The 26,195-nt window shown below is 38.0% G+C and overlaps 1 protein-coding gene across 1 annotated transcript; it reads right to left on the reverse strand.

The window, feature by feature from the left end:
- Nucleotides 1–782: 782 nt before the first annotated feature.
- Nucleotides 783–12,955, reverse strand: vps26bl (vacuolar protein sorting 26 homolog B, like). Its single transcript, XM_047379800.1, has 6 exons — nucleotides 12,565–12,955; nucleotides 7,887–8,043; nucleotides 5,238–5,402; nucleotides 4,964–5,139; nucleotides 4,713–4,855; nucleotides 783–2,077 (listed from the first exon to the last, which is right to left on the reverse strand). Exons 1-6 carry the CDS (start codon nucleotides 12,785–12,787, stop codon nucleotides 1,940–1,942), a joined length of 1,002 nt encoding a protein of 333 aa, XP_047235756.1. The 5' UTR covers nucleotides 12,788–12,955; the 3' UTR covers nucleotides 783–1,939.
- Between the last annotated feature and the right edge of the window lie 13,240 nt (nucleotides 12,956–26,195).

Below are 26,195 nucleotides of genomic sequence, written 5' to 3' on the forward strand. Positions count from 1 at the left end.
TTCACAGTTCAGCTTTATGTTTGTAAGAACGCATCAACACTAATTAGTGAAAAAACGTCTTGGAATTCTTATTGAATTTAAGTGCTCATTAAAATACAGCTGTCTTTTTTTATTACTCTTTTACATTTAAAACCATGATCCAAAGCAGCTTAACAAGTTTGAAAAAGGTACAGCAGATCCCCAGGGACTGCTCGGGATTTTGGCACTAAATTATACTTCAGCCTAAAGTTCAGCCTGCTAACAATTAATAGGCAGATGTCATTGCAAACTCATCACACATAGTCACATACTTCACAACGCCGGCTGTCTCACTGAAGGCAGACGTTGTACCTTTAGGTTCGACTGTGGAACTGCCGTCTAGCGCTCTAGTGGTGAACTGGTAAACATCAATTTAGAAAAAAAGCCCATTTGGAGCATATACAAAGTAATTGGTTAGGTGGAAAACAGGAAGAAAACAGAAGTTTTAAGTAAGAGACACCAATGTTACTGTGTTAGCTTTCATTCTCATCTGCATACTAACTTTTCAGCTGTCGGTATGCAGATATGACAGCAGAAGCAACATACTATAAGTGTCTAGATGTGATTAGATTGGAGTGAGAGCAGATGTTATTGATTAGAGATTCACCAATCAACTGGCCGAAGATCGGAATCACACAATTTTCCCTTGATCCGCTATGATTGATGACAGGCAGGTCAAGTAAAGAATAATCTGTTGGTTTTTGTGATTCATAAAACCCTAAGAACTCTCACCATCTAAGCAAAAAACAACCAAAACAGCAGCATGTACTTTACTCTTTTATTTTCATAAAAAACTATTGGCTCTATCTGAATCTGCAGCACATTTTTCCTGTTTTCTATCAGTTAGAATCCTTAGGAAATCAGCAGGTCACACTGCAAAGAAAACCAATAATCAGTATTGGCCAGGAAATATCTGATTAATACATCTTTAGTTATGATCATTTAAAGGCATACTTTTATTCTGCTCATGAACCCTGCCATTGGATCAGTCATAAACAGAATAAAGAGCAGAAAACAGAACTAAACAGAAGGATGTCATAGTGCAAAATAACAGCTGGGCCCCAAAACAAGACGTCAATGGTGACTTTAACAACCTTATAATAAACATATAGGAACACAGGGAAATTACATGTGTTGTTAAAGAAACCACTGGAGAGTTGACATCAACCCACATTTGATGGATGCATATTACATGTAAAATGTTAGTTAAAAATGTGTTTTTAATTAAAATGCTTTACAATCATGTTTATTGCTTACAACAGCACTGGAATGTATGAAAATATTGTCCACATGTACATTTTTGCAAATGATAGTGTTTGTCTTCTTATGGAGACCATTTCTGAGGTTTTGTACTTTTTGTTTGGGATTCTAGAGGCAAGCTATGTCTGCAAACTACAAGCAAAGTTTAAAGAAAAAAGCAGAAGGTGGCAGCAACATAATCCTCTGAATGAGTTCTAGCACACATTAATCAATTCTTTCACATTGTCATGTTTCTGTGAAGTGACACACAACGTTTGATAGAGCCACTCTTTCTAGAGCTGCTGTATGACTACAGTTTCCTCACAGTGCAATCTTTTAGCCAGGTATAAACACTGAAGACACCAACGTTGTCCCAAACATACCTGTGGCTGATATGTTAAAGATGTTTTCCTTAATGATCGGTGTAATAAATGACCACTTATAGATTCCTTTAGGATAATTGTGAAAGACAGAAAGTTGCTGGCATCATTTCATTAGTCTCAGTGCTCCATGTAGACAGTGCTTTAAGATGGTTAAACTGAAATATAAACTACAGTCCAGAGTGTGACCGTTTGTTCCCTTCACACACAAATTGTAATTCAAAGATTAACTCACTCTCTCACTCAACATTTGGACCGACATATCTGAACTGTGTTCATTTAGATGACGCTCCGGCTGGGATTTAGCTGTCGTCTTGTTCAGTGCTCTGACTGTGGGCCTTCTCTGGATTGGAGGAACCCTCGAAACGCTGTGCCGCAATCATGGCTTGATGAGACATGCTCTTCCGCACTATGTCACCTTTCCTCCACAAAATGATTTCCTGCACCAAACCAACACAACATTAATGTCATTATCATTTTGTACAGGTTTAGTTCGCTGTGTATTTTACCAATAAGAGTTAGTGTATAAGCTTTAAATTTCCACTTACAAAGTTATAAGATCCAAAAAACACCAAATGAAAACATTTAATGACAACATTCAACTGCCACTGAAAACACCAACATGTCTGAAGTCTAGTGGTAACATCTGTAGCACATAACATTTGACCCTGTGTCAGCATTAAACCACAGAAGTTCTTAGTGTAGCTTTACTGTCCCCATTCAAGACAACAGGCAGCGGCCAAGTAGTGCTCATCAAATGTACCTGACTGATTAACTGATCAGGAGCAATGTGACCACCTTTCTAAATGCAGGGGTCTGAACAGTTTGCTACTCTGGAGCGTTCAGGTGTGTGTTAGCATAATATCATGGAGAAAACGAGAAACATCTGCTGCTGTTCATCAATCTGGAAAGGGTTGTAATGCAATATTATACTGTCCAGTCCATCATTTTAACATTTAGATTCATTGCAGCTGCAAAACATTTGAAACAGCGCAATGTTTGAAGAAAGCCAAACAACATATTTCAGCACCAACACCTCATAAGTGTCTAACATGGTGGTGGAAGGGTAATGATTTGGGCTGTTTCTAACCACAGTTCCTGGACATTGTGCAGTATAATGCCAGAATTAATCATGAACTCCAAAGTCAACATTGCTGTTCTATGATCTTCCACAGTAGCATCAGCTTCATTTCCCTCATTTCTTTGTGGCTTCCTTAATTAGCATTTATGTAGCTAGAATTTACTTTACTCAGCTTCTGCTGTTGTTAACCATTTAAATCTAAATTTGCTTTTTGAGTTAAGTAAACATTATGAAACCAAAGATATCTCAGGTAAATGGTATCTGAACTGCACTCATCTGGAGCTTTTCTAGTCTTACTGACCATCAAAACGCTTTGCATTCCAGGTCGTATTCACACCCATCCCTACAATAGTACACATGGTCGGTAGGGAACACTAATTCAGATCTAAAATGTCCTTTTGCCTAAATGTTATGATTATCAATCAAATCTTTCCCTATTATGAATTAGTCATACATTGTTATTGTAATTTTAAAGTAAAAATATGATTTGATATTTTTTGCCATTATTTCCCAACTCTTAGTAAAATAAAATGCTTTGTGTCTGTCATTGGGACATTTCTTTAAATACAGGCCAATCATCCCCAAAGCGAGCAGCAACTCTGCAAAGAAACGGCGGAAAGGAGATAAAGAAGATGATTCAAAAACACCCAGGAAACATAAAAATAAACTAAATAACAATGCTGTGGTAGGACCTTAAAAAAGCTGGATATAAATAAATGTCAGCAAACCTCCATGAACTGAAGGAACACTGTAAATGTGGATTGAAATTGCTCCACAACAACTGAAGGCAATGCAGAAATCAGTTACCTTAAGTTACTACTGCTAAAGGTTGTTCAACAAGCTGTTAAATCATGTAGTGTACTTACTTTGCACACTGCTGAGGCATCATTCTCTTATGCTTTTTAAGCATTTAGCTCTAGAACTGTCACGACTCCAGCACCCACCAGAACTACAAGACGGAGTCACTTTGGCACCATGTCAGAGATGCCTTAAAACTGACAAACATGTCCTTTAAAATGACAGCTTTTGCTCATTTTCAACAGTTTTACAGCTGCTACCTGTGGGAATAGTTATACATTTGCTGACTAACATTTTTTCTTGCCCGATACAAAGATGGAAGCTGTCCAAGTGCTTCATTTGCAGTTTCGTGTTCTGTGCATTTGTCATTTTACTCCACAGTCCATATTCTTATTTGCTTCACACATTTGGGATGTGTTTAGTGTTGTGCTGGCCTTATACATTTAATTCTATGAGATAAAGTTGCAGTACAGGACTAATGGGTTTGTTGCAACAGTATCTACTGCCCTTTCTCCATGGGCTCTACTTTGGACAGCTCCACTCCAATCAGCCCGTTTTGTGACAGTTTTCAGTACTGGCTTTCTTGGTACTCGATCATCAGCAGGTCCCATTGGGGCTGGGTAGGGATGAAATGTGACGTGAACAGACTGCTGTTCACTGATTGGCCACGAGCATGGTTAGCCGTAAGTCATGAGAAAATGTTCACCGAGGTAGTGGAGAGAATGACAAACCACAGATTTTACTGCACGCTGCAGCGCAGGGAAAAGCACAAAAAACTCAGCGGCCGCTACCAAAATATTAAGGACAACAACAGCTGGAGCAGGTCAAACTGATCGCTGTACCGGTGGTTCGAAGTCACTGCTGTAGGACATGGTATGCGATGGTGAGTGTTTATTTTACTTTGCACGTTTGTACTTGAAACCTATGTAATGTTTGGTAGGCTCACACCGAACCATAAGACAGTTGGGGTTAATAGTGGCACAACACACGATGCTGATGGCTGGAGGTGGGGCTTCAAGCCATAACACTGTAGATAACTCAGTACATACAAAAAAAAAAAAGGAACAATTTTACAATAAAACTCCAACCCAACCAGCGGGCAGAGGCAACTGTTTGTACCTCTAGTAGATCATCAGAAAGCTGCCAATAACTAAACAGATTACTCTCAGCCTAAAACAGGCAAATATTCTACTTACCTGTTGTTTGAAATAGCGTCTTTCCTCCTCGTCTATGAGAACCAAGTTGAGGTAGTATCTCACTGAAAACTTCTTGTTGACGTCTCTCATGGTCGGTGTCAATTCATAGCCTGCCAGAAACAACCGGATGGGAATAGATTCTCCTGTAGCAGCAGATAACAACAGAGTTAGACGGCAGAAATCAAGTTAGATCACACAGGAAGAGGGATGTCCTGAGAGAAGTGCAGATGATAAAAAAACCTGATCATCACCTCTGACTGGGGCTCCGTCCATAATCTCATACTTTGCTATGGTGTCATTCTCATGGTATACACTGGGTCCTGTACCAGTGGTCTCTCGTCGGATGATGTCAATTTCCATATGTCTAATCTTAATCCTCACCAGAAGGAAGTAAATCTTTCCTACAATCACATCTTTTAGGTGATATCTGCAAGCAACAACAGTTAACTTTAGTGAACATGTGATTCTTTAACCAGAAGACTTAATTTCAATTATTTGAATAACTTTTTTAAAATAAACTCCTACTTGGATTTATTGTACTCAAATTCTATGTGTAGACAGTCCTCAATCCCCACTTCCATCTTGATGGATGAGTTAAGATCAGGGAATGTGCTCAGGGTGTGAACCACAATGCCAAGCTCTTTGCTGATGTCACTCAATCTCCGGTTTATTGTCGCCCTAAGAAAGTAACTGTAAGCAAACATAGTGTTTAGCTCATAGAAAAAAAGACACTGTACTACTGTAACAAACAAGCAACACAGATGCACAGTTTGTGGATGTGGATGAAAGAAACCGATCAGAATGACTGAAATCTTTGGGGGAACAACAGCTGATGTCATAAAACCACAGGTCAAAAAGGTCATGCAGGGGAAGAATAAATAATTAAAGTGGAAACTTTTTCTTAAGACTGTTTTAAAGTAGAACTAAGTCCAGTTTTAAGCACAATTTGCTAAAGTGATCACAACCCCTAGCCTTGTCACACTGAAACATAAAGGTGAACCTTCACACAGCTTCTGATCAGGAAAGATTTGGCCACATTCAATGTAATCAGACAGCCCTTGCTTTTAATAGGAGGCCTCAAGCATTTTGTCCCATCACATTAGAAATAAACATTGCTTACTAAAAGATCATTCTTAAATCTAAAATAAAGGTGATCAATTATTGCAGTAATTCATTAAGAAAAATATGCAGGGTTCAGTGTGATGTAAAACAGGATGTAAAATCTATTAACGGTTACAGCCGACATGATTGAAATTAGCTGGTTTATGATTTAGGGATGCTGCTACATGAAAATTTTGGGCCGATATTGGTATTAATATTGCCGTTTTCTGATATTGTATATATTTCCTTCCCCTTTTGACACTGCCAAAAAAACGAAAAAAAAAAAAACGACCTCAGCACCGACATTGCTTCTCTGCTTCTGTTAAACAACCCACAATCCTGCACTGCATCACTTTCAAATGACCAAATAAAAACGCCACATGGCCAAACCCTCTCCCCTCCTGAAACACATGAACGACAACAAGATGGAAATTAAACTTGAATATTAATATCTGCTAGGGTCGTGAAAACAATCAATATTGTAATATGATCGATACTAAAAAAATGAGTAATTGAAAAAAACTCATTTCCTTCAAAATTGGTACAAACCGATGAGCGTGCTGGTCGGAGCTCCCCATCAAGATTTAAGTTATAAAGGCACTGGAGGCTACTGTGGCTAATAATAGTAATAATAACATAGATGAGTAAAACCAGACTGAAGCTGACAATTAGGGCAAAAACAAAAATAGGAACCTGTAGTAACCTACACTTTTGAAAAACCTCCAAAGGGAGGCACACAGGGGGCATCTTGATCAGATGCCCTAGCCATCTTAACTGACTCCTTTTGATACGGAGGGAGCAGCGACTCGACTTGGTGCTCAGTGCGGATGACGGAACTCCTCACTCTATCTCTGAGGCTGAGTCCAGCTATCCTATGGAGGAAGCTCATTTCAGCCTCTTGTGTCCAAGATCTCATTCCTTTGGTCTTGATCCATATCCCATGATCATATGTGAGGGTCAGAACGTAGACAGACGGGTAAATCGAGAGCTTTGCTTTTTGGTTCAGCTCTTTCTTCACCACAACAGACCAGAGAGGCACCAACATAACTGCAGACAAGGGAAGGGCATCCTACCATCACCAACATACCTAAACTCCTCCTTCACAAGCAACCATGAATCCCATTGCAGATCACATTGTTCTATCACATCACACAAGGCAGTCTGAGCTGGAATCTCACAGGGCCTGTGATCTTGGCAGATGGCTGAGACTGTGGGATCAAGGAGGTGTGGCTTACAGCTGTCGAAATTCTCAGCATGTTTTTATCTTCATCAGATTCTGCTGATTGACATATTGCTCAGGTTAGACGGACAGTGGAGGATGATACCAAATCTCCGTTCAGTTAGTACTGCAGACTGAACAGCGACTGATGTTTTTGCTACATCACACTCAACATTTGAAATTTACAAAACAAAAGGATCATCTGAAGGGGTTTTTAGTTTCCTGGACAAGAAAACCTATTAATGTGCATGGTGTTTGTTAGTAACAAAAAGGCTGGAATTTTACTGCAGAATTTAGCAACAGTTCTATTAGTCAGTTAACCTAAAAGCCGAATTGATCTTGCTTAATAGTTCTTTGTTAGATTTACACAGAGACTACCACAAAGCCTACTTTGGAGACCTTCATACATATGCCTGCATAAGTGTGTTGTTTAGATGCTCAAACTGCTTGATATTAATAAGAAACACTAATACAGCACTGAGCTGTCCCTGTTAGGTCTGTATTAATTACTACACTGTGAGTGGACATGATAGAAATGTCATACAGAGTTACAGTCTAAGCCTGCGTCTAAGTTCAAGATGTGTATGTCATGGAATCTAATATGAAGTGTGTTTTTGATAACCCTTTGAATGCATCTTGTAGATTTGTTTTAGATCTTTTCCCCCTGACGTTATCTGTAGGACAGATAGTTTCACTGCACCACTTAAAGAGAACAGAAGTCCTTTTATCTGTGAGGTAACAGGTTTCACTGGAATGCTGAAACAAGAGGCGGGGATAACATCTTCTAATAATTCATAATAATATTATGAACAACTAGGGAAGTTGATGGGCAACTGACAGAGAACATAACTTACCGCAATTTGACGTTCTGACCCGTATACGACTCGTATGGCTTCTCCACGTGTGTGAACTCGAAGTCAAACGTCTGGGACTGTGTAAGCTCTCCTGGCCGAGCCAAGTCTTTCACCAAAGACACAAACTCATGGTGGTTCCCTCTGTCGTAATACAGCTCTGAAAAATACACATTTACAGGAAAGGAATCCTTGAAGTTCCTTTTGACTGAATAAAAACCTGACCCTGGTCAGTGTAATAACTCCTGTTAGCTTAGGACTATATTTAACTTACTTGAAAAGCTAAGCTTCATATTACTATTAACTATGTTTTGGGTCTTATTTATTTTTACTTATAAGTAATTTCTGGTTCAGCTTCAGCTTTTCAGAATTGGAAAACCTTGTGTCTTACATGCATGTTTCACTGTAATAATTTCTGCTGATATGCTTGAATATGATATGGTGAAAATCACAGAACCACAAAAGTTTGTGCTTGACATTATAACTGGTGTTCTTCGGGTTATTCTTGATAATATTCTTCCTCCAAACACAGTAGGTCAAGCTAATGCCAAACAGCTTGATTTTTATCTCATCTGACTACAGGACTTTCTCCCAAAACTCTCTCTGAATCAATTAGATGTTCACTTTAGACCAGTCTAGGGTTGCAAGAATTCAGGAAAATAATTAATAACAGAACTGATTATGATTAACCTGAATTTTCCGGCCTTTTTCTTTCTTTACAGAGTTTGAGTGCTTTAACAGACAGTGTTCTTGAAATAGTGTTTTCAAATCTAGAGCAGTGTTGCCTCACAAGTAAAACAGACTGATTTTGTGTAAAGAAAAAAACCAAAAAGAAGTGGGACCAATATAACCCACTGCAAGGTAGGCAAACATAATTTTGGCTATTAGAACCTGAAGAGAAAAGTAGAACCTGATCTGTGTTTGGACTGTTTTGATCCTGTGAAGCTTCCTGAGTTATCAGAAATATTAGCTTCATCTAAACCTTCAACTTGTATGTTAGACCCAATCCCAACCAAATTGTTTAAGGAAGTGTTCCCTCTGATTACCAGCCCCATTTTAGATATGATTAATCTATCTTTAGTAAATGGATATGTACCACAAGCTTTTAAGGTAGCTGTAATTAAACATTTACTTAAGAAACCTTAGCTTGATCGAGATGACTTAAAAAATTACAGACCTATATCCAATCTTCCATTCTTATCTAAAATTCTTGAGAAAATAGTTGCTAATCAAATGTGTGAGCATTTATACAGCAATGACCTGTTTGTAGAGTTTCAGTCAGGTTTCATAGCACTGAAACAGCTCTGCTGAAAGTCACTAATGATATTCTTATGGCCTCAGATAATGGACTTGTGTCTGTTCTGGTTCTGTTAGATCTCAGTGCTGCATTTGATCCAGTCGATCATAATATTCTCTTAGAAAGGCTGGAATATGCTGTAGGGATCAGGGGAACAGCGCTAGGCTGGTTTAAATTTTATCTGTCTGACAGATTCCAGTTTGTTCATGTAAATGATAAATCATCTTTAAACTCCAGGGTTAATTGTGGAGTACCACAGGGTTCAGTACTTGGGCAAATTCTCTTCCCTATATGCTTCCAATAGGTCAAATTATTAGGCAGCATAGGATAAATTTTCACTGTTACGCTGATGATACTCAGCTTTACTTATCCATAAATCCTGATAAGCCCAACCAGTTAGATAGACTACAAGCATGTCTTGAAGACATAAAAACTTGGATGACTTTAAATTTTCGGCATCGACATTCAGGCAAGACAGAAGTTGTTGTCTTTGGACCGGAGTCTTTAAAAAAGAAACTGCTTAGTCAATCACTTAACCTGGATGGCATTAAATTGACCTCCAGTAATAAAGTAAAAAACCTTGGTGATATTTTTGACCAGGACATGTCATTTAAATCCCATATTAAACAAGTTTCTAGGATTTCCTTCTTTCACCTCCGGAACATTGCCAAAATTAGAAATATCCTATCCAGGAGTGACGCTGTAAAACTAGTCCATGCATTTGTTACTTCAAGGCTGGACTATTGTAATTCTTTACTATCAGGATGTCCACAAAATGCAGTTAAAAGCCTTCAGCTGATTCAAAATGCTGCAGCAAGAGTTCTGATGAAAATTAAAAGAGAGATCCTATCTATTTTAGCTTCCCTTCATTGACTCCCTGTTAAATCCAGAATATAATTTAAAATTCTCCTCCTCACATATAAACCCTTAATGATCTAGCTCCATCATACATCAGAGATCTGATTGTTCCATATGTTCCTAACAGAGCACTTCGTTCTCAGACTGCAGGTTTACTGGTGGTTTCTAGAGTCTCTAGAAGTAGAATGGGAGGCAGATCCTTTAGTTATCAGGGTCCTCTCCTGTGGAACCAGCTCCCAGTTTTAGTCTGTGAGGCAGACACTCTGTCTACTTTTAAGTCTAGGCTTAAAACTTTCCTTTTTGATAAAGCTTATAGTTAGAGTGGCTTAGGTTATCCTGAGCTATCTCTGTAGTTATGCTGCTATAGGCTTAGACTGCTGGAGGACATAATGACCACTTTCACCCTCTTTGCTACATTCTCATACTACTCTCCAGTTTTGCATAAATTTGCTGTTATTTCAGCTTTTAACTTTGTTCTCTCTTTTCTCTTCCTAGAAGCTACACCTGGCCTGACTCTGTGTCTACCTGTGACACCTTTCTGGAGGGGGTCATTGCCCAAGCTTCTGCTGCCAACAACTTAATGCTCACCTTCTACCAATGATACACATGGCCCTGTCTTCCAGTGTTTAACCCTATTTTTCTCCTAGACATAGCTACTGGATGAGCTCGATTAACTGTATGTGCTCTCTTTCATACTCTAAACTTGAAAACAGGCTCAGAGTTTATCTGTTTTTTCTTCCTGTTTGAAACCACTAAAGGAGCTACATCCATTAATATTTACTTTTCCTTCCCATAGAAAGTGCTTCTGTGTTCTTTGTGTCTCTGCTCTGTTCTCTCAAACCCCCAGTCGGTCGTGCCAGATGGCCGTTCACACTGAGCCTGGTTCTGCTAGAAGTTTCTTCCAGTTAAATTGAGTTTTTCTTCTCTACTGTCACTACATGCATGCTCAGCATGAGGGATTGCTTCCAGTCACTGACTGGATGCAATCTGCTGGGTTTCCTTAGATAGAAAAACTTTTTATCCAATTTGAATAAATAACTGAATCTGACTGCACTGTTCAATGGTTAGGATTAATTGGAATGGATGAACCTGACTTTGTGAAGTGTCTTGAGACAACGTGTTGTGAATTGGCGCTATATAAATAAACTGAATTGAATTGCAATCAAATGCAAATTACGTACTTAAAATCACACACACTCACAGTTGAAGAGTACCTATGATGAAAAACTGCAAAATCAGCAATGTATCAAATACTTGTTCACCCAACTGTCCATCTCCATAAAAAGCGCTCAGCAATTTATTACTGGGAATCAGTTTGGAAAGTACAGAATCAATGTAGATTTTTGATATTTACGTGTATTTTGAAAAGTATTTTAAACTTTATCAGTTTATTATTTTACTTAGTACCCCTACACATAGCCCATTCTAAAATGGCCAAACTAACACTCAGTAGTTTATTCTAACCTCCCCAACAGCCCCACACCAAACTCTTTGTGAAGTGCCTTGAGACGACATGTGTTGTGAATTTGTGCTATATAAATAAAAATGAATTGAATTATTGCTGTGAAATTGTTTTTGGGAGAGAAGTACTAGTAACCGGGTCATATCAGAGTAAAAATGCTGTATCAACCTGAATGTGGGCAAAATTTTAGTGTTTCAAATGACAATTTTTGTCAGATGTGGTGATTCACCACTGTGATGAATTACAGGCATTCTGAGCTTATCACAGAAAAATTTTACATCCCTGGTTGATGTGCTGGTTTGTTACATTTCCAAGCTACTACTCTCAGCTTTTTCTCTTGATTTCCTTCTCCTCGCCCGACAAAAACCCTGTGTAAAACTTTTGTAAATGGTAAAATGGTAAACGGACTGAACTTATATAGCCCCTTTCCAGTCATACAGACCACTTAAAGCGCTTTACACTAGAGCCACATTCAGCCAATCGCACTCACTAACACTCACACATTCATACACCGCATCACCATTAGTAGTTTCCTGTTAAGTGTCCCTTTTGTTATGGATCAGGCTTGGTTGTTCCTTCTCAAAAGTAATCTTTGACAGACTTGTGCTTACTGTTGTTGAGTTTAATTGAATTTTTACAGAACTGTAAATGAAGAGTTGTGAAATGAGAACACGTCTTTAAATCCGTTTAATGCTTCCCAATTCACATAAAACCACTTAAGTGTCCATAAGTGAACAAAGCTGCCATGTCTGATCCTGTGGTTTAACATATTTTACATAAACAAGGCTTCCAACCACACAACACGGGGACGCCTGATAACGTCAGCCAATGACAGCTAGTTGCCACATCTGTCACGAGACACCACACTTTTTAACTGACACTTTCATAATTAACTTGTTGAGCGCTGGTATGAAGTGGAAATAGTTATTCGTAGCTTTAAATTTAATATATTAACTATCTGTATTGTGTGAATTCAGTCAGTTTGTGAGTGTTTTTCTGTCGGGTAATACTTTGGTGACTTCTGTCTACGGACACTGTGAAACGCAGGCCTACTAGCTGCTCACCTATCTGGCCGACAAACTCAACTTTGATGCCGTTGTGCTCCAACCTCTTTCCCGGGTTCTTAAGCGTGACGTTGACTTTTCCTGACACCGTCTCACCGTCGAAAAAGAGAAAATAGTTGTCCTTCCTTCCGTCTTCGCTCTTGTGCTCCGCTTTCTTTCTCGTCTCGGCGTCATTCAGAATTATGTCGATGTCCGCACTCTGACCGAACCCGAAGAAGCTCATTGCTGCTCGTTGATCTCCACAATCTTTGGATGTGGCTCGTCCAAATAGACGTGCTTGTCTCTCCCAAAAACAAAACGCAACAATCGTTTCTCTTTTTGCTTTGAGATGTGCAGCGCGCGACGCTTCCAAGATTATTGAACATTCCGAGTTACTACCGATTAAGTACGCATGCGTAAAAAGTCGTGAAGGAAAGCTGTAAATCAAACTTTTTCTCGTTTCTTTATTTGGCATGTTTTGGACCTTGGCTATATTGTCAGCCTTAAACTAATGCAATTCATTACGTATCTTGTAGTACAGGGGTAAACATTTGTATAGTTTATAGTTAAACTGCTGATTGTTTCAGTTGTGGATCAACCCAAGTCTTCCGGGTAGTGTTACCCGGAGCAGAGACTTTCAGGCACCTTCGTTTCTTCCCAGTGTGCAGGCTTGCAGGCACTTTTAAATTTTTTTTTCTGTTCTCTATCGTGGGCGTCACTCTAAGACGATTTAACAGTTTTTATTTATTTACCTTTTGGATAACTTAAAATCATACTCGGGATAGTTTCTGTTTGAATTAGAAATATGTAAAATCGGGTTTTGTTCAAGTAAAAAAAAAAAAAAAAATCAAATTTCTAAATCACATTGATGTTTATGGAAATATAACGTATATGTCTAGGCCCTTTGTTATTGGCATTAGTATGAATTAACGAGTAAGAGCTTCTTGAATGGTTGGTACATGGTGAGTCCATCAAACAGGATAGAGGAGTATTAATCCAGAGGTGCACTCATGGATGTAAATCTTGGCAGAAACTCAAATGACGCTGTTTGGAAGTTTATGTGATGCCAATTCTACATATTTCTAGATAATAGTGCACGGTAAGCATATATGACTTAATGAAAATAGATTTAATAGACTGCAAGTTTCCTTTCTAAACCAAATACAGTTTCATCAGGTGCCAATTGCTGAATGTAATCAGAGCTATAAACTGCACTCATACTGCTATGAAGGCACCACCTGGAAGTGAATATGAATTAATAATAGAAGGTATTTTCATTCAATATATGTGTAGCCTATTTATGACGCGATAATGTGTCTCACTAATGAAATGGTACTTTGGCCTCCTCAGCTCATGATTCCTTTACACTATAATTACAAGTGTTGGGAACAAACCTCCGTGAGCGATGGCTGACTTCTAGGTGACTTTCTTCCTGAATGGTTGTAAAAATGTAAGTACTTCACATAGTGTGTGCAGTGACAGTCTTCCTAATAGAAATATGGAAGGAATATTCACGTCATTATAATGATCAGCATTGAGCTCAGTGCAGCAGCTAGAGTGCTGTGTGGATGTGATGCTGACATTGTAGAACTAAACAGGTACGAGCTGACAACCTTTTTATTTCACGTCAGGTTTGAGTCGCTGATGTCATTCAAGAAGTTGTTGATTTGCTGTAATTGACTACAAATATCCCTCTTTTTACCACCGACAGAAACCGGTTCTTTGACTGTAAATGAAAAATCACCATTTCAAGGCGGCCTATTCCATGTCATGACAAAGACAGTGTATGCTTTAACTTCGCACTAAACAAAACACATTGCAACATTGTCAGTAACGCTATAGTGTCATTACAGAGCACTCGGAGCTGGATCAGTTTGATTATGTTGTTTAAATGTGAACTTATGCCAGGGCAGGGTTTATACTGTAAAAATGATTTAGTGTCACCCAAAAACAATTTAAACAAGCAATCACATTGTATTTTGGTCAAATATTGGCAAAACAAACAAAACGAATTCAGAAAATCATTGGAAAATAATTTATTTGGATGCAAGGCGGCTTTACACAAGAGGGGGCAATGCCCCCTCAAACAAATGCATGACCCCTCTCAAATCAATTTTCAATCACACAAGCACAAGACCCTGCCTTGCCTTTCCCTCCTCCTACATTTAAGGGCAACATAGTTGCGCGTACATATCTCCCACGCGGACGTCCACCGGATATATCGCAAAGCTCAATTTTTACAATCACCTATGCTTGAAATAATGCTAACATTATAGTGCTGCTATTATTATATTAGGCGGCTTCTGGTCCGATGTTCCTTTAAAGGGACCCTATTATGCAAAATTCACATTTTGATCGATATACTTCCATTTGAGTCTCTAATGCTTCTACATCAGTCCAAAAGCAAAAAAAAAAAAAAAAAAAAAAACTGCCGTTTTTAGGCTTTAAATGGATGTTTTACGTTTTCTAGAAAACGCGCGCTTTCAAAAGCTTTGTCACAATTACACTGGCACCTAGCAACCTGGCTAGCAACTGAAGCGGAGCTCCACCCACTTGATTTTCAGTAGAGGATCACGTGTTGCCTGCTGGTTTTACCTGCGCTTTACAATGGCTAGCCTCAAAGGCAGATGTTCTGTTGGTTCGGCTACAAAGACCCACACTGGTCTATGCACACTCTCCTGCTGTCATAACAGAGATTTGTGGCTTCATTTTATTTTGGAGGGCAACGTTCCAGTCACATGGTGAAGACAGTACTAATTTGCACGAATCACTTCACCACAGTTGCTTTAAGAACTCACATCAGGATTTGCAGAAAGACTGAAGAAAAATTCAGTCCGTACTGTTCGTGGCAAATCTGCAGATGACAGAAATGTAACTACTTGTTTTCATTTTCACATGTACGAAGTACTGGTTGGGGGCGCGGTCAGATACAACTAATTTGCAAAAAAGTGACAGAGCCCTAAAACAGGTCAGTCTGAAAGGAGCTCAAAATAGGGGAAACTGGTGAGGTGAAATCTCATTATCTGAGATTGATTTTGTAAGAAAAATGTAATCAACATGCTTTGTATAGCCCATAGACCAATCCCAAATGTGTAAAAGGAAGTATAATAGGTCACCTTTAAAAAAGGGCCGGAGAAGGGATTTCTGGATATTTACTGTATTTTCCCCCTTCAGCATGAAGCTGTCTCTCAATATCAAGTCAAAACTTAACAAAGTAAAGGCTGCACCTCAGTGTATATTAAATGAACTCTTAACAGCATTTTAAGCCTTTACAATTTACCAATATAATTTCCCAGTGACAGCTGATTAACCAATGACCATCACTGATTGATGATGTCAAGATTCTGTTTTTTTAAAATAAATGAACTATTGATATAAGTGAAAAGACACAACATTTAGAGATTCATGTTGGAGACTGTGTGGGACTGGGGGAGCCAAACATGAACACATGTTTTGGGGCTGCCAGGTTATTAGACACTTCTGGAAGGAGGAACACTGTCACATAGAACATGTTTTTGGAGTTAAGATTCCTTTTAAATGTATCACTGTGTATATGGGTGATGTACAACAAAAGTTGTATAGAGAAGATAAAAAATTATTTGGTTTACTTATGGCAACCAGCAAAAAGGCTATCACACGGAGATGGCTGAAAACGGAACCATCTACCACTGAGGAATGGATTGCTATTGTGCATGAAATTTATATCATGGAAAAGATTACATTTTCTCTCAGGATACAAAAAGATACATTGTATAGGATTTGGTCAAAATGGTCGGAATATGTAAAGCCTGTAAGGTCAGACTTCATGTAAAACCACATCCTCTCACCTAATACCCTTATTTTAGGACATGGCAAGGTGTTTGTACCAAGATATCTGGTTGTCAGCTAAGCCTCTATTGCTTTCTGTTCCATTTCTCTATACTTTTTCATTTATTCATTCATTTCTGTTGTTGTTTTTGTTTCTTTTCCCATTGGTGTTTTCAAGTTTTTCCGTTTGTCGGAATGGGCTATTTGCTTTGATATGTTAAACTACTAGCAAAAGAAATGAAAAGAAAATTACAAAAAACAAAAAGACAACATTTTGAGGTCTGTAGGGTTTTACTTTTCTGCCACCAATGACAACAATTTTAATAGAATGTTCCCATGAAAAATTTCTAAAAACCCTCCAAATGCTGTGAAAAACAGCACAAATTTTAACAACCTGCCCAAAACTATTTTCTTTCCAGCCCAACATGGTCAAAGAAGCCCTACTGGGAGGAAACCAGTCCAGTCTGGCAAATTGCACAGCACTACACAGTTTACCCCAATCCCATAAAGAAAACACTAATCAATAATAACAATAAACATGCCGGAGCATAATGTGCACGCATGATGATGCCCCCTTCACACTTCTGCCTGCCCCCTCATATATGCATGGCCAGAACCGGCCTGATGGAACCGATTGTATGTATATACATGTTGAATTTAAATTCTTTGCAGGACAGTGACGTTATGTTTTAAAATTGGCCATAACATACAGATAGCAACTCTTACAACAAACAATTTTTATGTTGCTAATATTACATTCAGGCTTAAAGATTTTGGCTGTTTATGATAAACTCCAAACTCGTCAAACAAATACTCTCGAAATAAAAAGAACACGATGAGACTCTGAAAAGAAGTTCAAGGGAGGCAAACCTCTAATAAATTAATTGACAGACATGTTTCTGTTTTATTGTAAAAATTGATTTGCCAATTTCTAAGCTGCAACCGCTGCGAATTACGTCAAACAACACAGTTAAAAGCTGTGTGGTGCTGTCAGCCGAGACCAGCTGCTCCGTGTGTATGAGGGGTCAAAGTAACAAAAATTAACTTAAAGTTAATTAAAGGTGTGAAATACTGAACATGGTAAAATTGAATGCCGTAAAAATAAACACATGATTAATATGGCCTCTGTGAAAATAAGAATCCATTAATTTGGAGGTCATTAAAATGATAACATGGTAAATATTAATGTTATAAATATTAAGGTTATCAAATTTAACATTGCCTGTTTTCATTTACTGCCTTGATTTTGCCTCCACTTTTACAACTTCCGTTTTATCATTCATCGCGTTCACATTGTCATTTTTGTTACTTTGACCCCTCATATGTGTGCGCAATGATGGTCCGATGGCACCACTCTGGACACAGTTCTGCCCTCCTGCGCAATAGCCTGTAATTTAATATTCCGAAGGCGAAGCAGGATGTAGTCTTTGCCTTACTGGGTCCATCCAGACCACAAACATAAAACATCTGCTAACAGATAAATTTCTAACTCAGCCTTCTGCATGCGCAATTACGTATTCAGAGGTGCCCTCCGCAAATGAACAGTTGGAGAAAAAATCTTGTCAGGCTGCGATGACAAACCTCCTGCTGTGAATAGCGAAGAGTAACAAACTGTAACAATTCAGAAAAGCAGGAGCAGAACAGAAGGAAATTTCAGCACATAGATCATTCATAATGATGCAGCGCAACAACCCCTGCGCGTGTCAAATAACACAGCAGAGAGTTTGCTTTTCCTCCAGTTCTCTTCGGGACAGTAGCAGCCAGCCAGTAGCACACCAATTTCCTCATTTAAATAGGGCGATCTGCACATCTTTTGCACCTGTTATCCATTGCTTGTATGCAACATGCCCACTTATTGTACATGCAATTTATATTTTGTGCAAGTAATTTAGCGCCCCTTATTTGGGACCTTTGAAGATCAGGCCCAGAACTGATGTCACTCAATTGTTGAAGCTTTATAGGTGAATTTCTTTCTCATTGCTGCTTCATACACAACCTCAGCTGGTCAAAGTTTACGAGTTTGAACATTAAATATCTTGTCTTTGTTGTGTATTCTGTTCCATATAGGTTGAACTAGATTTGCAAATCATTGTATTCTGTTTTTCTTAAGGTTTTACACAAAGTCCCAACTTCATTGGTGTTGGGGTTGTACAAAGAAGGCAAGAATGGGTCTCCATCTGTTAGTATATACCCCACAAGTTGATATTGCACATAACAGAGAATTACCAGTTATAAAAAAAGATAAATTGTTTATAAAACTTTGTCACAAATTTATTGTCTTGCTAATAAAAGGCTTTGAAACCTTTGACACGTTAATACTTTGGTATACCATAGGACCGACTCATAATAGCTGCAGTATCTGGAAAGATTTACAAAGAATAATTTGGTGTACTTTGCTTTGGTCTGTGTGTCTCAAGAACTTGACTCGAATGCCACTTTGCCACCATGTTCTGCCATTGCTAATTTCCAAACAGCAAAAACCTCTTTTGGAGAGACACACCTGTTCATAATGAGGATCTCTACTTTTGAATTTAGGTGTATTTATGAAATAGGACATGTATGACTGTTAATTTGTGGTTGTGTTTAGAACGTATGAAAATGTGGTCAGGAGCAGATCACTTGTTACAATATCCTGATTTGTACCTTAAAGATTTAAAGGGTGTTTACTTGATATTGCTGTAATTCATCTATTTGAATAAATAATGCACTGTTTCTTATCATTTACCACCAGGTAATACTCCATCTCACCTTGTCCCTTAGATGAAATATTAAGCCTTTTCCAGAGCTTTTTTCTTTTTTACTGTTTAATAGAACTGACAGAGAAGGTCTGAGAACTTGAAACTGAAGTCTATTTCCTTGTTTGTGCACACAACCTTGATCAATAAAGCTGATTCTGATTCTGAAAGGAAAGTTTAAAATAAGTCTTATGTTTAATTAGTTACAGAATGATTTTTCCCAATATGTAAACAGATTAAAGGTATGGTAATGGATGAATGTTGAGCTCTTTTAAGCAGAAGCTGTAGAGCATACATGCTGAGTACACAGCAGTTTAGGGAAGTGCTGAAGTCAGAATGACCAACAGAGGGCAGAGTGACACCACATGATCCCATGGATTAATGCGAGTGCCCTCCATTCTAGTTCTGTTCAGATTGGTTTTGGATTTAAGCTCTGGATGTTTTGTACCATCGTTTAGCATTATAAAAATGTTCATGCTGCATAAATCTTTGCTTACATTGTAAAAACATTAGTAAAATATGGCCAAAGGGTCAGAAACAACCCCCTGGACTGTGTTCATCTATGTTGTCAAATAAGAATATTTAAAAAGAATAAACCAAAAATCAGTATATTTTAAGTCATGTAAATATTTAGATTTATAATGGTTCTTTTTTCCTAGACCACCCAGATGACTGTTGGATGAATGCTTCACATAAAGAGGAAAAAACTAAATGTTTTTTAAACATGATGGGAAATCCTTGTAGTTTAGATGATCTTCTTAGAATTAGAGATACTGTTGGTAGTTACAATTATGCCAAACCCCCCCATTCAGTGCCATTAACTAACTGTTATAAAAATCTGGAAATTGGTTCCAAGTTCTTTTAAAATTGTGTGAAGATTCTCTAAGAAGACTAAAATGTTTTTACCAAAATCAAAAAATTTAAAAAGTGATAAATGTTTGGAAGGTCTTTAGAAAGCAAGGATCTAGCTAAAAAAAATCATCAATTTTGTGAGCAGGAGGAATGATACTGAAAAACAGTTTAGAATATGCATCGCAATATTATTCCACATTACCTCTGATTCAAGACAACATCATAGCATGACACATGAAGGGTGTTTATGAGGGAAAATCATGCTTCAGTCAATACAGCACTAAGCTATTTCATAAATACACCTAAATTCAAAAGTAGAGATCCTCATTATGAACAGGTGTGTCTCTACAAAAGAGGTTTTGTCTGTCAAGCACAAGTAGAGGAGCAGCGGGTCCCAAAGCCTCTTTTATTTATATGTTTATTCCAAGATTATTCCTGACATCAGCCTGGTTAATTATGCCAATAGCTGGAAGGTATGAATATTAGGCAGGGATTATCTAAATAAAATGTCTCATTTTAAGACTTATAAAGAAATGGATTTTGGTAAGTCTCATATATTTCATATAGCTGGGGAAATGATCTAAATCTGTGTTATAATTGAGAAATGTATTTCTTTTCAAGGACCAAATTACATAAGAAACATGGTAAAAAAAAAAGAAATGTGGAAGGATCTGTAATTAATATTTATGAAAGAAATCTTTGAAATTGACCACAGCCCTAACAGTTGCTAATGTGCCCCCAGAGCTCAATGAAGCTGTTTATCATTTCAGAGGAGCAGTATAAACTTAGAGGAGGCGGTGGAGGTGCACATAATGCTCAGCCAAGACTAAACTGCTTGCTGGCAGGCCTCATTCATCCTGCTCATCTCCTTTCATCCAGTGTAGTAAAATATTTACACTGCATGCTCAGTAATAGTGCCTTCTGGTAAGGCCAAAGCCAGCAACTTTTGGGGAGTTTGGGAGGGTACTTTTCTTTTTTTCTGTGTGGTTTGCCTTTTCATATAAAATTAGCTGCATCGCTTTTATCTAACATAAAAAGTGATTTCAATTAACCGAAACATTAACCAAGACATTGTTAATGGCAATATAAAAAGATGATATGATTTTATGTGTAACAGGGGCAGGTAGGCTGTTTCATTTAAATATTTGACTCGTTGTATTGCTTTTAAAGGTGCCTTGCACAAGTATTCATACCTGTAAGCTGCTGCACATGTTGTAATGTTACAACTATACACTTTAGTCTATTTTAATGGGAAATAGACCAACACAAGTACTACATAATGGTTAAGTGAAAGGGAAAATTTCTATCCATTAAACATTAAACATTAAAGAACAAACGGCATCATGAAGTCCAAGGAACAGACAGAAAAGGGGGAAAGTTGTAGAGAAGTTTGCAGAAATCCACAGCTCAGGTGAAAGACTGTTCACAGGACAATTATTAGTCATACGCTCCACAAATGTGTCTGTCATGGAAGAGTGGCAGGAAGAAGAAATCCTGTTTGCAGTTTGCCACAAGCCATGAAAGGGAGTCAGCAAACGTGGAAGGTTCTCTGGTCAGATGAGACAACATTTTTTATTTTTTTTCCCAACCCGCTAAATATTATGAGTTGAAGTAAACTATTACTGCACATAATACTGACCACGGCGATCAAATAGTAAAACATGGCAGTGGCAACAGCGTGCTGTGGAGATGCTTTTCTTCTGCAGAGACAGGGGAGCTGATCAGAGTTGATCTGAAGATGGATGGAACTAAATACAAGACAATCCTGGAAGATAAGCTGTTAGAGGCTGCAGAAGGCTGGAGACTGTGGTACAGATTCACCATCCTGTGGGACATACAACCAGAAATACAATGGAAACATTTTCATGCATTTAAATGGCCCAGTCAAAGCTCAGACCTATTTTGCTGTTGACATACACTCTCCATCCAATATGTATAGACTTGATTAGTTTTGTAAAAATATAATTGGGCAAAGGTTTCAGTCCCTGAATGTAGAAAGCTGATAGATACAGCTATAACTGCAGTAAAAGGTGCTTCTACAAAGTATTGATCCAGAGGAGCTGAATACAAGATTTATGCCACACTTTACAGATTTGTATTTAAAAAAATGAAGAAAACCACAAAACCACATTTCCTGTCATTTACAATTACCGCATTATCTTTTGTTGTTTTTTTTTTGCATAAACTCCTATTTAAATACATAGACGTTTTTAGTTGTGATATGAATAAAGGTAAAAAGCTGAAGGGTGTGAATACTTTCAGCAGGCCATGCAAGTCAGTGGGGTCTTCTCAATAAAAAGGACTTCCAGCTCTGCTCTACAATAGCTAAAAAATCCTTCCAGCAGGTTTAAACTGAAAGCAAATATCAGTTAAATGTGAACACTGAGCCATGTCTCTTCACTGCAGGTGTTTCCCGTTTTATGTGATCATGTGAGGAAACAGTTGTTACAAATGGTGTTAGTGTGTGCTCCTTTATCTTATTACGAGGCTCTGCTGGGAATAGATTTTCTTACCAACCTAATTAGTTCTGGTGACTTATGAAAAAAGATTATGATGATCCGCTTACCGTGAATAGCTTTATGATCCAACCTGACAACAGTTAAATTGCTCCCCTGAAGCTCAGACGTAATGATGTTCTTTAATACAAGCTGATTTAGACGTGAGACACAATCAAGAGAAAAATTAAAGTCTTGAATGAATCCCGTTGTAATTGTTCAACACTCTGCGCTATTTATAGAAATGACACAAGGACTTTGACCAAGCAGAAGGCTAAGCTGTCCTAAAACAGATAAAAAAAAACCAAAAACATTTATTTTAGATGCAGCTGTAGTCCTGAGTCGGACTCATTTAATTCATTGCCAAACTGTCAGTTTGTCAAGTGGTGCTGTGAGATTTTTGAAATAGGAAACACCTCTCTGTCAGATACAATTTTCTCCCATCTGCATTCCTTTGACTACTCTGCAAGCATGTTAGCTCCAAGTTCTCTGCTCTGAGAACATCCAGAAACCCAGAGAGTATCTTTACCTTAGATGTTATAAACACACAGATAAATTACACGAAACAGTCTTGGATTAGAGCATGAAAAATACTCAGCGCAACAAATATAAAAGTTAGTTCTTAGCAAGTTACCTTAACTTTTAACCTTATTTCTGCTGCTGCTTACTGCATTTGCTGAACTTCTTTTATTTTTCTTTTTCTTTAGTGACAAAGACATGGAACAGCAAACTATTCAGGGATAAAATCAGTTGCTTTATCATTCACTGCATTGCCATGTTAAATGGTTTCTAAACAGAGGTGATTTTTGCCTAAATGAGACCCTGGGTGAGTCCCCACAAGTCAAAATGCAGAAAGTCATCTGGAATCAATGCGAGGGATAAAATGCAATGGAGTTCCACACACTATGTGACCTAGTCTCCTTTTCCTCAGCAGCAAGCAGGGGGCTCCAGCTCAGCACACAGTGGTCCCATCTCCTCACTGACGGCATATTGATAAAAGTATTAGAAAACTTGTTCAGGGCCAAACTGACAGATGAGTTTGATTTCTTCTCTCTGGCACTGTGCTGCCATGTGTAACTGACCATATGAACCATATTAAAACATGTATGATCTGTGTTCTGGTTTCTGTTAAGTTTTGTGAAAATTGAATGTTATCCACAAAAGGAGTCATTCTGGGTACAACAATAAAATATTTCTACATGCCTGGATTTATTTTACAGTAAAATTCAACTTTTTATTAGAGAAACGCAAACTAAATATCAAATACATACTAAACCTTTCACATTTTTACTTGGAAAAAAAGATCCTTAAATTAGAAATAAAAACATATTATATAGTTCCTTACCATATGTACTTTGTGCTGGTCTATCACACGAAGTCTCATAAAACTTAAAATAAATTTACATTGTGGTTGTAATGTGGCAAAATTTGAAAAACATCTAGGGTTATGAATATCTTTGTAATTAATTCTGTATAAAATAATATAAAAACTCTTCTATGCAAATAAAATTGCATTATTTCGAAATAGAAATAACTTAAATGGATCGATCAGGTGTTTAGATTTTTGTAAAATTTAGCTAAAACCTGGCAGGATTAGAAAAGTGGAACTGGCCTGACCTTTGTCTGACCTCAATCTGGCTGTGTTAACAGGTGCAAGCTAAGTTGTTCTGCTGTTATCAGTGTGAGAGAGCAGCAATAATACCCAACCTTAAATGTGTGGGACTACACATAAACACTGCCCTTAATTCCAAAACAGACAAGGCCAGATATCTCATCTGTTTTGAATATCAAAAACAGTCACATGAAATAAATAAAAAATATCTAAAATGAATGAATTAAAGTTAGTCAATTTTAATACCCCTGGCGAGTGTCTCTGGTGAGCCCGGAGCTTATCCGAGTCATTTGGAGAGGGACAAGTTGGCAGACAGGACAAACGATGCATAAAGTCTCTTATATCTAAAGGCAGTTTAGACTCACCAACAAAACAGAACACTAGGATTCTGGACTGTCGAAAGAGAGATCTAAAACAGATACATGGGGAGCAAATGCAAATTCCACATAGAGAGCCTACGGCCAAGACTGGGATCATTGGTGGTCCTGTTGATGCCCAGTTTGGACCAAGCTTCAGCTGTTGGACAGCTGGTCTTAAATTAGATTGCGGACTACTTTGGTATAAAGAGGAGTTCATGATCAAGTCAATTCAATTCAATTCAGTTTTAGTTATATAGCGCCAATTCACAACACCTGTTGTCTCAAGGCACTTCACAAAAAGTCAGGTACATACATTCCAATTAATCCTAACCATTGAACAGTGCAGTCAGATTCAGTTATTTATTCAAATTGGATAAAAAGTTTTTCTATCTAAGGAAACCCAGCAGATTGCATCCAGTCAGAGACTTGTAGCAGTCACTCCTCCTGGATGAACATGTAGAGACAGTGGACAGTCACTGGCGTTGACTTTGCAGCAATCTCTCATACTGAGCATGCATGTAGCGACAGTGGAGAGGAAAAACTCCCTTTTAACAGGAAGAAACCTCCAGCAGAACCAGGCTCAGTGTGAGCGGCCATCTGCCACGACCGACTGGGGGTTTGAGAAAACAGAGCAGAGCAGAGTCAATGAATTACTGCATGGCGCCCAGAGACTACAAATGATGCCCACCACCACGTTTAACAGTTGGTATGATGAGTTAGTGCAGATAGGAGTAGCTCCTCCTAATTACTATGGAACCTGAGCCAGACAAATCTAATGTTAACTCTATGTGATAATTTATTTATCTTATATTAAAATCTGGTAAAGAATATGATTTCTGAATTACATCCTGATACATGAACTGCATCTATTTTAAAGTAACAGTATTAAAGATATATATGCTGGTATTTTAAATTCCACTGTTTAAGATGCCTTCATGAGTTCCTTTAAATGTGTCCTTAGCTTCAAACTGCAAAGAGGTTCTTTACCTGCTACCACATCTCCATTAGAGGAGAGATGTGGCACACTTATGAAAACAAAACGCAAGGCAGACTGAAGAGCACTTTATCAGTTTCATTTCACAGTTAGATACTTGGTGTTCTGTATGGTCTGGTGATTAAAACTCTTATTTGCTTTAATGCCCAGTTTGGTCATCATTCGTTCAGCTTGACTAAAATAGCCTTCTTCTGTTTTTGTCTGTGGAGGTTGTGAAACGATTTTAAAGTCAAACAAAGTTCAATTTTCTCACTAAAATGAAAATGACAAAATCCAGCATTGTTTTACATCATACAATGTAACAGTAAAAGGATATAGTTAGGTGCAGAGTGCACTCTTCAAAAATGGGAATCAACTAAAAATCTGAAGTATGCAAGAGTGAACCTCCACCACAAGTCTGATGCAGCCTCAGATTCTCCTCCAGGATTGTCCTTTATTTAGCTCCATCCATCTTCCCGAAGTCCCTGTCCCTGCTGAAGATGGGTATTTCCATCCTGATACATGGTAGTGGTAGCATTATGCTGTGGTCAGTTGAAGGTGATGGGAAACATTCATTTTCTTACCATGTGTAGGCAAAAAAAACTTACATTTTGCACTGTTTGACAGTTAGGATTAATTGGAATGTATGTACCCGACTTGAAATCTGTATATTTCAATTAAATTGACTTTGTAAATAGCTTTGAGATGATATGTGTTATCAATTTATGCTATATAAATAAAACTGAATTAAATTGAATAACAGAAACAACTGGACTCTCTGGGACTGACAGAATGAGACACAAGAACCAAAACCAAACA

The sequence above is a fragment of the Girardinichthys multiradiatus genome, chromosome 11 (assembly GCF_021462225.1).
Source record: "Girardinichthys multiradiatus isolate DD_20200921_A chromosome 11, DD_fGirMul_XY1, whole genome shotgun sequence".
NCBI lineage: Eukaryota > Metazoa > Chordata > Actinopteri > Cyprinodontiformes > Goodeidae > Girardinichthys > Girardinichthys multiradiatus.